Source organism: Telmatherina bonti (genome assembly GCF_933228915.1).
Source record: "Telmatherina bonti genome assembly, chromosome: 13".
Taxonomy (NCBI): Eukaryota; Metazoa; Chordata; class Actinopteri; order Atheriniformes; family Telmatherinidae; genus Telmatherina; species Telmatherina bonti.
The window spans coordinates 39,068,359-39,081,675 of record NC_136611.1 but is presented as its reverse complement, the minus strand read 5'-3'; the positions used below and the strand labels follow the sequence as shown (position 1 = coordinate 39,081,675).

The 13,317-nt window shown below is 41.6% G+C and overlaps 1 protein-coding gene across 1 annotated transcript in view; it reads left to right on the top strand.

Annotated features, from left to right (window-relative positions):
• Positions 1-353: 353 nt before the first annotated feature.
• LOC306764583 (neutrophil cytosol factor 2-like) overlaps positions 354-13,317 on the top strand; it is a gene marked incomplete at both ends in the record, with an annotated part of 72,048 nt that continues 59,084 nt past the window's right edge. The window contains 8 exons of the mRNA XM_079251757.1: positions 354-527; positions 3,018-3,100; positions 3,480-3,588; positions 5,366-5,500; positions 7,429-7,536; positions 11,120-11,179; positions 11,257-11,294; positions 11,386-11,524. Of these exons, the coding sequence (XP_079107883.1) occupies positions 354-527; positions 3,018-3,100; positions 3,480-3,588; positions 5,366-5,500; positions 7,429-7,536; positions 11,120-11,179; positions 11,257-11,294; positions 11,386-11,524 (846 nt within the window). The remainder of the gene's footprint in view (positions 528-3,017; positions 3,101-3,479; positions 3,589-5,365; positions 5,501-7,428; positions 7,537-11,119; positions 11,180-11,256; positions 11,295-11,385; positions 11,525-13,317) is intronic.

The window sequence follows — 13,317 nt, the reverse complement described above, 5'->3', positions numbered from 1 at the left end:
TTCTCTATAGCAGCCCAACCTGAATGTCTAGTGGGTTGGAAGAGGCCAGAGAAGCCATGCATACTCTGGACAACACAAATACTCCACACAGAAGTGCCACTGTTCAGATCAGTCAAGACTCAACTCAGCGACCTTCTCGCTGAGAGGTCACAGTGCTAACCACTCCTCCACCGTGTCTCTCAGACAGTTAATGATTAGTTATTCATTCTCATAATACGGGGAAAAAGACCTGCGGAATAAGACAAACCATTCACTGTTGGTGGAAATTTGAACTCCTCACTGTGTTCAGAATGATTCCAATGTTTGTTTCTCATCTTTGACTTTTTGCTGCTGTGCAGTCTGCGCTGTCCAGCATGCTTTACACAGAGTTACTGCAGCTGTGGAATGAGTCTGTCCAGGCCCTGGATGCCAAGGACTTGAAGGGAGCTCTGGCTAAACTCCAGCAGATCACTGAACCAAGTTCTCGTATCCTTTTTAACGCGGCGTCGGTTCACCTGGCCCTGGGACAGCTGGACATGGCTCTGAAGGTGAGTATGCGACATGGTTTCATTAGGAAGTCTGAAGCGAGCTGATGATGAAGCAGTGTGATCCAGACATGCTATTAGCCCAGCAACATGCCTTCATGCTACAGGTCGAGTTTCCTGATACAAACTGGACCTAAGAAGTTTGCTTCATTCATCTGTTGATGAGTGTCAGTTCTGCTGCCCCAACAGGAAGTTTATTTCGTTTGTCTTAACAGTCTTTTATTGATCATTCTTGGGGTGTTGAGAGATTTTCCAGAAGTTTCCCCTCTTAAAATCCAGCATGAACTTAGTGTAGAAAAACAGGAGAGAAGGAACATAGAGAAAGAGGCAAAGCGTGGTTATCTGTCGAGCAGCTAGCATGTACCGTTCTAAATGTTTCACATAAACCGACAGAATTACACATGGTGAAGATAAAGATTTAACGTTACCGTGGTCTGGTCTCTGGTCTGGTCTCTGGTCTGGTCTCTGGTCCGGTCTCTGGTCTGGTCTCTAGTCTGGTCTCTAGTCTGGTCTCTGGTCTGGTCTCTGGTCTGGTCTCTAGTCTGGTCTCTGGTCTGGTCTCTGGTCCGGTCTCTGGTCTGGTCTCTAGTCTGGTCTCTAGTCTGGTCTCTGGTCTGGTCTCTGGTCTGGTCTCTGGTCTGGTCTCTGGTCTGGTCTCTGGTCCAGTCTCTGGTCCGGTCTCTAGTCTGGTCTCTAGTCTGGTCTCTGGTCTGGTCTCTAGTCTGGACTCTGGTCTGGTCTCTGATCTGGTCTCTAGTCTGGACTCTGGTCTGGTCTCTAGTCTGGTCTCTAGTCTGGTCTCTGGTCTGGTCTCTGGTCCGGTCTCTAGTCTGGTCTCTAGTCTGGTCTCTGGTCTGGTCTCTAGTCTGGTCTCTGGTCTGGTCTCTAGTCTGGACTCTGGTCCGGTCTCTAGTCTGGTCTCTGGTCTGGTCTCTGGTCCGGTCTCTAGTCTGGTCTCTAGTCTGGTCTCTGGTCTGGTCTCTGGTCTGGTCTCTGGTCTGGTCTCTAGTCCAGTCTCTGGTCCGGTCTCTAGTCCGGTCTCTAGTCTGGACTCTAGTCTGGTCTCAAGCAGATAAAGTGTGGGTCCAATCCACAATGTATTATGAAAACCATCAGTAGGGTCCTAAAGTCTAGTCTTCGACTGACTAAAACCCACTGTAAACTGGATCCCGGTGCAAACTGGATCCCACTGTAAACTGGATCCCGGTGCAAACTGGATCCCAATATAAACTGAAACCCAATGTAAACTGGATCCCGGTGCAAACTGGATCCCACTGTAAACTGGATCCCACTGTAAACTGAAACCCAATATAAACTGAAACCCAATGTAAACTGGATCCCGGTGCAAACTGGATCCCACTGTAAACTGAAACCCAATGTAAACTGGATCCCGGTGCAAACTGGATCCCACTGTAAACTGAAACCCAATGTAAACTGGATCCCGGTGCAAACTGGATCCCACTGTAAACTGAAACCCAATGTAAACTGGATCCCGGTGCAAACTGGATCCCACTGTAAACTGAAACCCAATGTAAACTGGATCCCGGTGCAAACTGGATCCCACTGTAAACTGAAACCCAATGTAAACTGGAAGCCAGTGCAGTTGTTAAAACTTGTGCGGTGTGTTTGTAGTTCCGGCTGCAGCAGCATCTGGATGAGCTGCTGATGGAAGAAGATAACAGAGATAGAAATGAGAAGCGTGTCTTTACAACCAATCAGACTTATGGGCTGCTGGTTGGGAGGGAAAATTGGGAGCTGACATCCCTCACAAAGCTCTACTGTCATGGTGTGGAGTTTGTTGTGTAGTCTTAGTTCTAGTTTTCTGTTTTAGTTTGTAGTTTCTTGTGTTTTCTGTGTTGCCTCATTACTTGTTTGTTTGTTATCTGGGTTCATTTTGCTCATCTGTCCTATACATTATGTTTTAATACCATTTAATTTCAGTTGTCACATCCTGGTTTATAGTGCGTAGGTCTTCCCTGTTCCTCAGTTTATAAAAAGGATTCTCAGCATTTCCTCTGCCTTCTGCCGCTCCGTTCAGCATTTGTCAGCACAGTCTCCTTTGTGTTTGAAGCCTGCGATGCTGGATTCAGGTGCACCTGCAGCACAAACCGATTCAGAGAATATAAACTGCTGATCCTATGCTTGTCCAGGCTCTTTCAAAAAGCATTTGCAAGCTCATAATGAATCCCTAAGCATTGCCTTTCATATCCCCTGCAACATGATGCATGACCCCTGGATGATTGGCCGAGAGCCACTGAGAGCATGATAGACTTTCTGCCAGCCCTGCTGATCTGCATTCACCTTTGGTTGTTTCCCAACTAAAGTGAAATAAAACCTGGAATATATCTTTTTGTGCCAGTTTAAAATCTGAGGTAACTTGATCGTTCACATCTTGTGACGTTTTCCTCTGCACACACTGATGGCTTTCAGTGCAAACAATCCTATCTTGTGTCCTGCAGCAACTTGAACTTGTCTTCTGTCTTTCCTGTACAGGATTTAGACCTCACCATTGCCAAGGACGAGCGTCTGGCCGTTGGCTTCTTCCAGAGAGCTGCAGTCATGATGCAGATGGGCAGGTAGACTCCGTCTGGACCATACATCTCTAAACTCAGAAATAACAAGACATTTTCTTCCTAACAACTAGCCGACTGCAGTTTGTATCTTCTCAAATGAACTTCAGGAAGTTGTGCTTCAGTTACAATATTGATCATGAATAAATGGAATACTTTGGTTTTCTTCCTACATATGTATTCAGCAGAGTCCAGTTTTGCAGCGCTGATTTAGACATTTCAGGTTTTGATCTTGATTTGGTCATATTTTCATAAAACTCAGTCAGAGGACACCAGAAGACATATGGTAGCTTGCAGGCAGAAGAAAACAGATCATTTGTAAACCAGGTTTTGTTTTTTCATTTCCAGAACTTATTTTTCATCTTTTTCTTTGCTTTGCGTCCAGGCTGGAAGAGGCTCTATCAGACTGTATTTGGGCTCAGAAACACATGAGAGGGAACATTGTTATCGACTACAGACAGCTGGGCCTGAGATACAAACTCCTCAGCTGGCAGGTTGGACTTTCAGCTCCATACTCACACACCCTTTACTCCACTCATATCAGGAAAACTAGTCCCTTCAAGTCTTTACATACCTGTCAATTCATAATAGGAGATGAGTGGTCAAACATTAGGGATCTCTCAAAGCCTCACTCACAGATGCCCAAAAAATGTGAATACTTCACATAGTTTTCATACTGAAGATAAGACTGAAGGTAAGAGCTCCTTGAGCCATGCACAGATAATAGACCTGCCAGAAATGAAATAGTAATCTTAAAAAGACTCTTCTCCTGGCACAAACATGTGTTATTTAAGCCTGAAAGGTGCCATTTCAGAAGAAACAGAAGTTTTGGATTGATAATTGCTGCAGACTTTGTAAAATCAGATGAATTTAAGCCAAATAAATAAATAAGACCTCATTTTATAATGACAATGTGAGACTGGTTGGCCCCTGTCCTGAGTCCCGTTTCCACTAAATGTGTGTGTATATATATATATATATATATATATATATATATATATATATATATATATATATATATATATATATATATATATATATAGATATAGATATATACATATGCAGTTTTCCACACATGGACCTGCACATCTTGGCTGTTTTTAGAGACCTCTGCTGCTCAGCAGTTTCTACCTGTTATATAAATGCTGGGATAGGAGTAATAGATGTTTCAGTTTTGATCTGTACCTCATCACTAATTAGCCTGTTCATAGATTTGGCTTTTGGTCCTCTTTCCTCTTTACAGCTAAAACCTGTTGTTTGTTCTTATACATGTATTTCTAAATTATATTCTAGTGGAAACTATGAAACATATTTGAATACTGTGTGATCCATACACAAGTGTCAGATGTTTAACATTGTGTGGGCTCTAGTGTCATTTAATGTTCAGCAGTAGATGAGAAAGTGGATCAGGGAGATATCAGAACTGAACCTTACACTTGCATGTAAGGAGCTGATGAACTAAACACCTACATAAGCATTCAGCTCCAACAAAGCTAGTTATTTGTATTGTCTTTCCGTCTTGTAATTTTGGTCCTAAGGTGCAACTGTTATTTTACAGTCTAGTAACAGTGCTGCTCTAATCTGTTGCCTCCACTGTCTGAAAACTCAGTCAGAAACAATTGTTAAGCTCTCTGCCTCCAAATCAGCTCGGGAGGCTGAGAAAAGCTGCAGATAGCTTCGGGTAAACTCCCTTCACTTCACCCAACAGCGGTGAAGCAGACACCGCTTCGGGCTGTTTATTGCTAAAGCTTGTAGCAGAACATTCCCTGCTAAATAGTTAGCTTCTCAAAGCTAACTGCCTCTGCTGCCAACGCAGCTGACATGCCATACGTCTCTCTCTCTTCTCTCTCTAGCTCGACCATTCTTAAAGGGGCAACGCTGTTCTTTTAACACACCCTGTAAACAGCACCATGTCTGCATGTCTTGAACCTCTAGATTAGCCACTCTTTGCCTCCATCCCACAGCCCAGCCAGCCCTGTGTTGTAGCGTTGCTTTGGTTGTGTGTGTGAGCATGTGAGCCTGTGGCTGCGTAGAATAAATGGAGTGGATCCACTGGAGCAGCAGGTGGCAGCTTAGTTTAAGAGCACCTATGTAAGTTGGTTTTGGCTACCGAGGTGAGACTCGAAACATCCGTGGCTGGAGCCCCTGCCGGTGACGCCACTGCCTGAACTGTTTACCTGTGTAAATGGTACCCTGAAGAGAGTTTTCATCAACCTAACAATGACATAAATATGTGACAACGCTGAGATTTGTATTTAATATGTCCTCTAGGTGTTGTATAACGCGGCAGCTGTTTACTGTCGGATGGGCCAATGGGAGCAGGCCAAGGAATTTCTGCTGATGGCCTACCAGGAGAGAGGAACTGGACGGGGAGGGGACATAGAGCTGGCTTTGGACAGCGTTGAGGTGAGGTGAAACTGATGAATGAAAACGTTGTTCAGGCTGCTATATTGAACAGTGATGACATGCTGCTGGTGACACCTACCAGCTACAGAAAAAGACTCATTGTTGTCACGTAAGATGCTGAGCGGAGGTGGGGGGAGGAAAGACGGGTCGGGGTCAAATGCTTCTTCTGAAATACAGCTATAAATATGCTACCTGTAGTGATGATGGGAGAGTCTAACAACTGTGCAAAGCCTTCTTCAGCACATCCCAAAGATCCTCAGTGGGGTTCAAGTCTGGAGTCTGTACTGACCAATCCATGTGTGAAAATGGTGTCTCCTGTTCCCCAAACCACTCTCACAATGTAAGCCCCATGAATCCTGGCATTGTCATCTTAGGACCCATTTCTGCTTGATGCTGAAAATGGACAAGTAGGGAATGTTCAGATTAATCCAAGCAAATGCCAGAAGGAGACTGTCTGCTGTTGTCATTATGGCTCTGTGACATGTCATTCTGATGAGAATCCAGTCATTTTGGCTTGATGCTGCTTATTGCTTCTCTATGTCAAGCAAATCTAGGAGGACATGCAGTTCTTGGTTGTTCTAACAGCAGTGGAAACTTCAGCTGTGCAAAAAACTGAATGCAGAGAACATGAACCTTTAATTCATGAAGACAGACCCTGTCTGAGATCTCCAGGTCTACGTAGAGTCCCCGTCTGAGACCTCCAGGTCTACGTAGAGTCCCCGTCTGAGACCTCCATGTCTACGTAGAGTCCCCGTCTGAGACCTCCATGTCTACGTAGAGTCCCCGTCTGAGACCTCCAGGTCTACGTAGAGTCCCCGTCTGAGACCTCCATGTCTACGTAGAGTCCCCGTCTGAGACCTCCATGTCTACGTAGAGTCCCCGTCTGAGACCTCCATGTCTACGTAGAGTCCCCGTCTGAGATCTCCAGGTCTACGTAGAGTCCCCGTCTGAGACCTCCATGTCTACGTAGAGTCCCCGTCTGAGACCTCCATGTCTACGTAGAGTCCCCGTCTGAGACCTCCAGGTCTACGTAGAGTCCCCCTCTGGGACCTCCATGTCTACGTAGAGTCCCCATCTGAGACCTCCATGTCTACGTAGAGTCCCCGTCTGAGACCTCCATGTCTACGTAGAGTCCCCGTCTGAGACCTCCAGGTCTACGTAGAGTCCCCCTCTGGGACCTCCATGTCTACGTAGAGTCCCCATCTGAGACCTCCATGTCTACGTAGAGTCCCCATCTGAGACCTCCATGTCTACGTAGAGACTTTTTAACAGACACCCTGCAGCCAATCAGAATGGAGTTCTGGGCCGTGGTATAACGTGGTATAACGGACAGTGAGGATGCTTCACTGTGGTGCCTTCATGGGCCCATAAGTAATTCAAGCAATCAGAGCAATGCACGTCCTCCATTATTAAGACAGTTATAACTGATGAATACGCTCCTCTCGGTATGGGGCAGACATATAACGCTGCTCCTTCTTCCAGCTCCAGAGTCTAGTCTTTCCAGTCCTTTCAGTCCCTTTCATTTACAATCTCAGACGACATCTCAGTTTTACATTTTACCATCAACAACCACCTCAATGAATCGGTCAATCAATGGAAATCATTTAAAATCACAATTTGTCACAGATGTGTCTGCACAGCGGTGTAGTGGTTAGCACTGAGGCCTCACAAGAAGGTCGCTGGATCGATCCTCATCTGGGGCCTTTCTGTGTGGAGTTTGCAGGTTCTCCCCGTGTGGGTTCTGTCCTGTCCAGGGTGTACTGCGCCTCTTGTCTGAAGGCTGCTGGGATAGACTCCAGCTCCCCTATGAGCCTTGATTGGATGAAGCGGTCCAGATAATGAATGGATGAATATGGCAGCATATGTTCTGTATATAGATGACTAGTGGTTTTATGATGTCTGAGCTAAAACTATGATGTTTCCCACAGAGGAAGGTGGCCCCAGCTCCTCTCCTGGTACCTGAAGGGGTGGTGTTTCGTCCCAGGAAGCAGGACATTGAACAGCTGCAGCAAAGAGACTTCCTGGGGAAGGCTAAGGTAGCTTGCCTGTAAGCCAAATGTTAGCTTACAACTCTGTAAAAAAACAAACAATAAGGAAACAAAAACAACGGGACGAATGTAAATGATTAGTGATTAAACATTTCCAGCTGCTCCAGCAGTTCAGTTAGTCGTTGGATGACATGATTTGATAACAATATACCATTTTATATGAATATTGGATTTTATTGTTTGTTTCTAAGCTGCTTGAAATGACAGAAGTTGTAGTTAGACTAAAAGGCAATTATGATGATGATGATGATAATGATGATGATGATGATGATAATGGTGATGATGATGATGATAATGGTGATGATGATGATTAATGATGATGATGATAATGGCGATGATGATGATGATGGTGATGATGATGATAATGGTGATGATGATGATTAATGATGATGATGATGATGATAATGGTGATGATGATGATTAATGATGATGATGATGATAATGGTGATGATGATGATTAATGATGATGATTAATGATGATGATGGTAATGATGATGATGATAATGGTGATGATGATGATTAATGATGATGATGATGATAATGGTGATGATGATGATAATGGTGATGATGATGATAATGATGATGATGATGATGATAATGGTGATGATGATAATGGTGATGATGATGATTAATGATGATGATGATGATAATGGTGATGATGATGATTAATGATGATGATTAATGATGATGATGGTAATGATGATGATGATAATGGTGATGATGATGATTAATGATGATGATGATGGTGATAATGGTGATGATGATAATGGTGATGATGATGATAATGGTGATGATGATGATAATGGTGATGATGATGATTAATGATGATGATGATGATAATGATGATGATGATGATTAATGATGATGATGGTAATGATGATGATGATAATGGTGATGATGATGATTAATGATGATGATGATGATAATGGTGATGATGATGATTAATGATGATGATGATGATGATAATGGTGATGATGATAATGGTGATGATGATGATTAATGATGATGATGATGATAATGGTGATGATGATGATTAATGATGATGATTAATGATGATGATGGTAATGATGATGATGATGATGATGATGATGATGATAATGGTGATGATGATGATGGTAATGATGATGATGATAATGGTGATGATGATGATGATGATGATGATTAATGATGATGATTAATGATGATGATGGTAATGATGATGATGATGATGATGATAATGGTGATGATGATGATAATGGTGATGATGATGATAATGGTGATGATGATGATTAATGATGATGATGATGATAATGGTGATGATGATGATAATGGTGATGATGATGATTAATGATGATGATTAATGATGATGATGGTAATGATGATGATGATGATGATGATAATGGTGATGATGATGATAATGGTGATGATGATGATAATGGTGATGATGATGATTAATGATGATGATGATGATAATGGTGATGATGATGATTAATGATGATGATGGTAATGATGATGATGATGATGATTAATGATGATGATGATGATGATAATGGTGATGATGATAATGGTGATGATGATGATTAATGATGATGATGATGATAATGGTGATGATGATGATTAATGATGATGATGGTAATGATGATGATGATGATGATGATAATGGTGATGATGATGATTAATGATGATGATGATGATAATGGTGATGATGATGATTAATGATGATGATGATGATGATAATGGTGATGATGATAATGGTGATGATGATGATTAATGATGATGATGATGATAATGGTGATGATGATGATTAATGATGATTAATGATGATGATGGTAATGATGATGATGATAATGGTGATGATGATGATTAATGATGATGATGATGATAATGGTGATGATGATGATAATGGTGATGATGATGATTAATGATGATGATGATGATGATAATGGTGATGATGATAATGGTGATGATGATAATGGTGATGATGATGATTAATGATGATGATGATGATAATGGTGATGATGATGATTAATGATGATGATTAATGATGATGATGGTAATGATGATGATGATAATGGCGATGATGATGATTAATGATGATGATGATGGTGATAATGGTGATGATGATAATGGTGATGATGATGATTAATGATGATGATGATGATAATGGTGATGATGATGATTAATGATGATGATTAATGATGATGATGGTAATGATGATGATGATGATGATGGTAATGATGATGATGATGATGATGATAATGGTGATGATGATGATAATGGTGATGATGATGATAATGGTGATGATGATGATTAATGATGATGATGATGATAATGATGATGATGATGATTAATGATGATGATGGTAATGATGATGATGATAATGGTGATGATGATGATTAATGATGATGATGATGATAATGGTGATGATGATGATTAATGATGATGATGATGATAATGGTGATGATGATAATGGTGATGATGATGATTAATGATGATGATGATGATAATGGTGATGATGATGATTAATGATGATGATTAATGATGATGATGGTAATGATGATGATGATGATGATGATGATGATGATGATGATAATGGTGATGATGATGATGGTAATGATGATGATGATAATGGTGATGATGATGATGATGATGATGATTAATGATGATGATTAATGATGATGATGGTAATGATGATGATGATGATGATGATAATGGTGATGATGATGATAATGGTGATGATGATGATAATGGTGATGATGATGATTAATGATGATGATGATGATAATGGTGATGATGATGATAATGATGATGATGATGATTAATGATGATGATTAATGATGATGATGGTAATGATGATGATGATGATGATGATAATGGTGATGATGATGATAATGGTGATGATGATGATAATGGTGATGATGATGATTAATGATGATGATGATGATAATGGTGATGATGATGATTAATGATGATGATGGTAATGATGATGATGATGATGATTAATGATAATGGTGATGATGATAATGGTGATGATGATGATTAATGATGATGATGATGATAATGGTGATGATGATGATTAATGATGATGATGGTAATGATGATGATGATGATGATGATAATGGTGATGATGATGATTAATGATGATGATGATGATAATGGTGATGATGATGATTAATGATGATGATGATGATGATAATGGTGATGATGATAATGGTGATGATGATGATTAATGATGATGATGATGATAATGGTGATGATGATGATTAATGATGATGATGGTAATGATGATGATGATGATGATGGTGATGATGATGATAATGGTGATGATGATGATTAATGATGATGATGGTAATGATGGTGATGATGGTGATGATGATGATGATAATGTTGATGATGATGATGATGATTAATGATGATGATGATGATGATGATAATGGTGATGATGATGGTGATGAAGATGATCATGATGACGATGGTGATGATGATGATCATGATGACGATGGTGATGATGATGATCATGATGACAATGGCGATGATGATGATTAATGATGATGATGATGATGATGATGATGAGTCCTGATCCATGTTACAGGTTATTTCCTCGATGATCCCTAATGATGACTTTGGAGGCTTTGAACCTCTGCGGCAGCAGGTGAGTGTGACGCTGGTGCTGGTGGGACTGATGACGGTTCCTCCACATGCTGACTGTCATGCTGATTTCTTTCACAGAAACCTGGTTTCTATGAACCCAAACTAGAAGGAGCTCAGTAAGTTTGCTTTGCCTCTAGCCGGTCACATGGCTTTGTGCAACAATTCCTAAAAATGTTTGAATCTTTTTGTCTTTTCACTCTTTATCAGGGATTCTCGGTACATGCGTGTGAGGACCCCTTACATGGCCCGGGGCCCAGGACAGCTGGCTGTTCCAGGAGGGGCCTTGGTCTTTTTATTTGGAGAGGAGGACAGAGATGGGATGATAAATGTCATATATGATGGACAGGTAGGAGAGACCTTTACGTCAGTCAGTTTAAAGAAGAAGTTTTACATATCTGAAGAATTAAATATTATAGTGACATATTTGGACATTGCTGCTCGATGTTCTCAAACTCATGTCTAAACATGCTTACGGATAGACACAACAACAGCTGTTATCAAATTGTCCAAGATCAAATAATAAAAACAGTTCAATAAACCTGTTTCACAAAGCGTCACGGCACACAACGAGACGTTTCTACAGCTGGAGGACAGATATCTACAGAACATCCATATCTGGATGCTGCACTAGTACCCTAAAGCTAGTACCTTCAGTGGTTTGATATGTTCTGTGGAGATGACGATTTGATTTGATGTTACTTTCACACATATTCCCAACACCATTCCAGTATCATTCCAGCATCATTCCCAGCACCATTCCAGCATCATTCCAACACCATTCCAGCATCATTCCAGCATCATTCCCAGCACCATTCCAGCGTCATTCCAACACCATTCCAGCATCATTCTAGCATCATATCAACATATTTCCCACCATCATTCCAACATCATTCTCAGGATCATTCCAGCACCATTCCCAGCATCATACCAACATCATTCCCAGGATAATTCCAACACCATTCCAGCATCATTGCCAGCACCACTCCCAGCATCACACCAATGCATTCCCATCATCATTTTAGCATCACTCCAGCATCATTCCAGCAACATTCCCAGCATCATACCAATGTCATTCCAAGCAACATCCCAACATCATTCCACCCTCATTCCAGCACCATTCCAGCACCATTTCCAGCATTATACCAATGTCATTCCCAATGTCATTCCAGCATCATACCAGCACCATTCCAGCACCGATCCAGCATCACTCAAGCATCATTCCAGCATAATTCCAGCAATATTCCCAGCATCATACCAATGTCATTACCAAGGTCATTCCCATCATCATTCTAGCATCATTCCAGTACCATTCCTGCATCGTACCAGTATAATTCCAGCATCATACCAGCGTCATTCCCAGCATCATTCCAGCGTCTCTCCAACACCATTCCAGCATCATTCCAGCACCATTCCAGCACCGATCCAGCATCACTCAAGCATCATTCCAGCATAATTCCAGCAATATTCCCAGCATCATACCAATGTCATTACCAAGGTCATTCCCATCATCATTCTAGCATCATTCCAGTACCATTCCTGCATCGTACCAGTATAATTCCAGCATCATACCAGCGTCATTCCCAGCATCATTCCAGCATCTCTCCAACACCATTCCAGCATCATTCCAGCACCATTCCCTGCATCATTCCAGGACAATTCCAGCATTATTCCAGCAACATTCCTGCATCATACCAGTAGAATTCCAGCCTCATTCCCGCAACCATTCCCAGCATCATACCAACATCATTCCCAGCATCATTCCAGCACCATGCCAGCATCATTGCACAATCATTCCAGCACCATTCCCAGCATCATACCATCATTCCAGTATCATTGCCAGCACCATTCCCAGCATCATTCCCAGCATCATATCAACATACTTCCCAGCATCATACTAATATGATTCCCAGCATCATTCCATTTCAGCACCACTTCTAGCATCATTCTAGCATCATTCCAGCGTCATTCCAGTATCATATCAGCTTCATTCCCAGCATCATTCCAGCACCATTCCAACATCAAACCAGCATCATTTCACCTTCATTCGAGAACCATTCCAGCATCATTCCGGCAATGTACGAGTATAGTTCCAGCATCATGCCAATGTGATTCCCAGCATCATACAAACATCATTCCAGC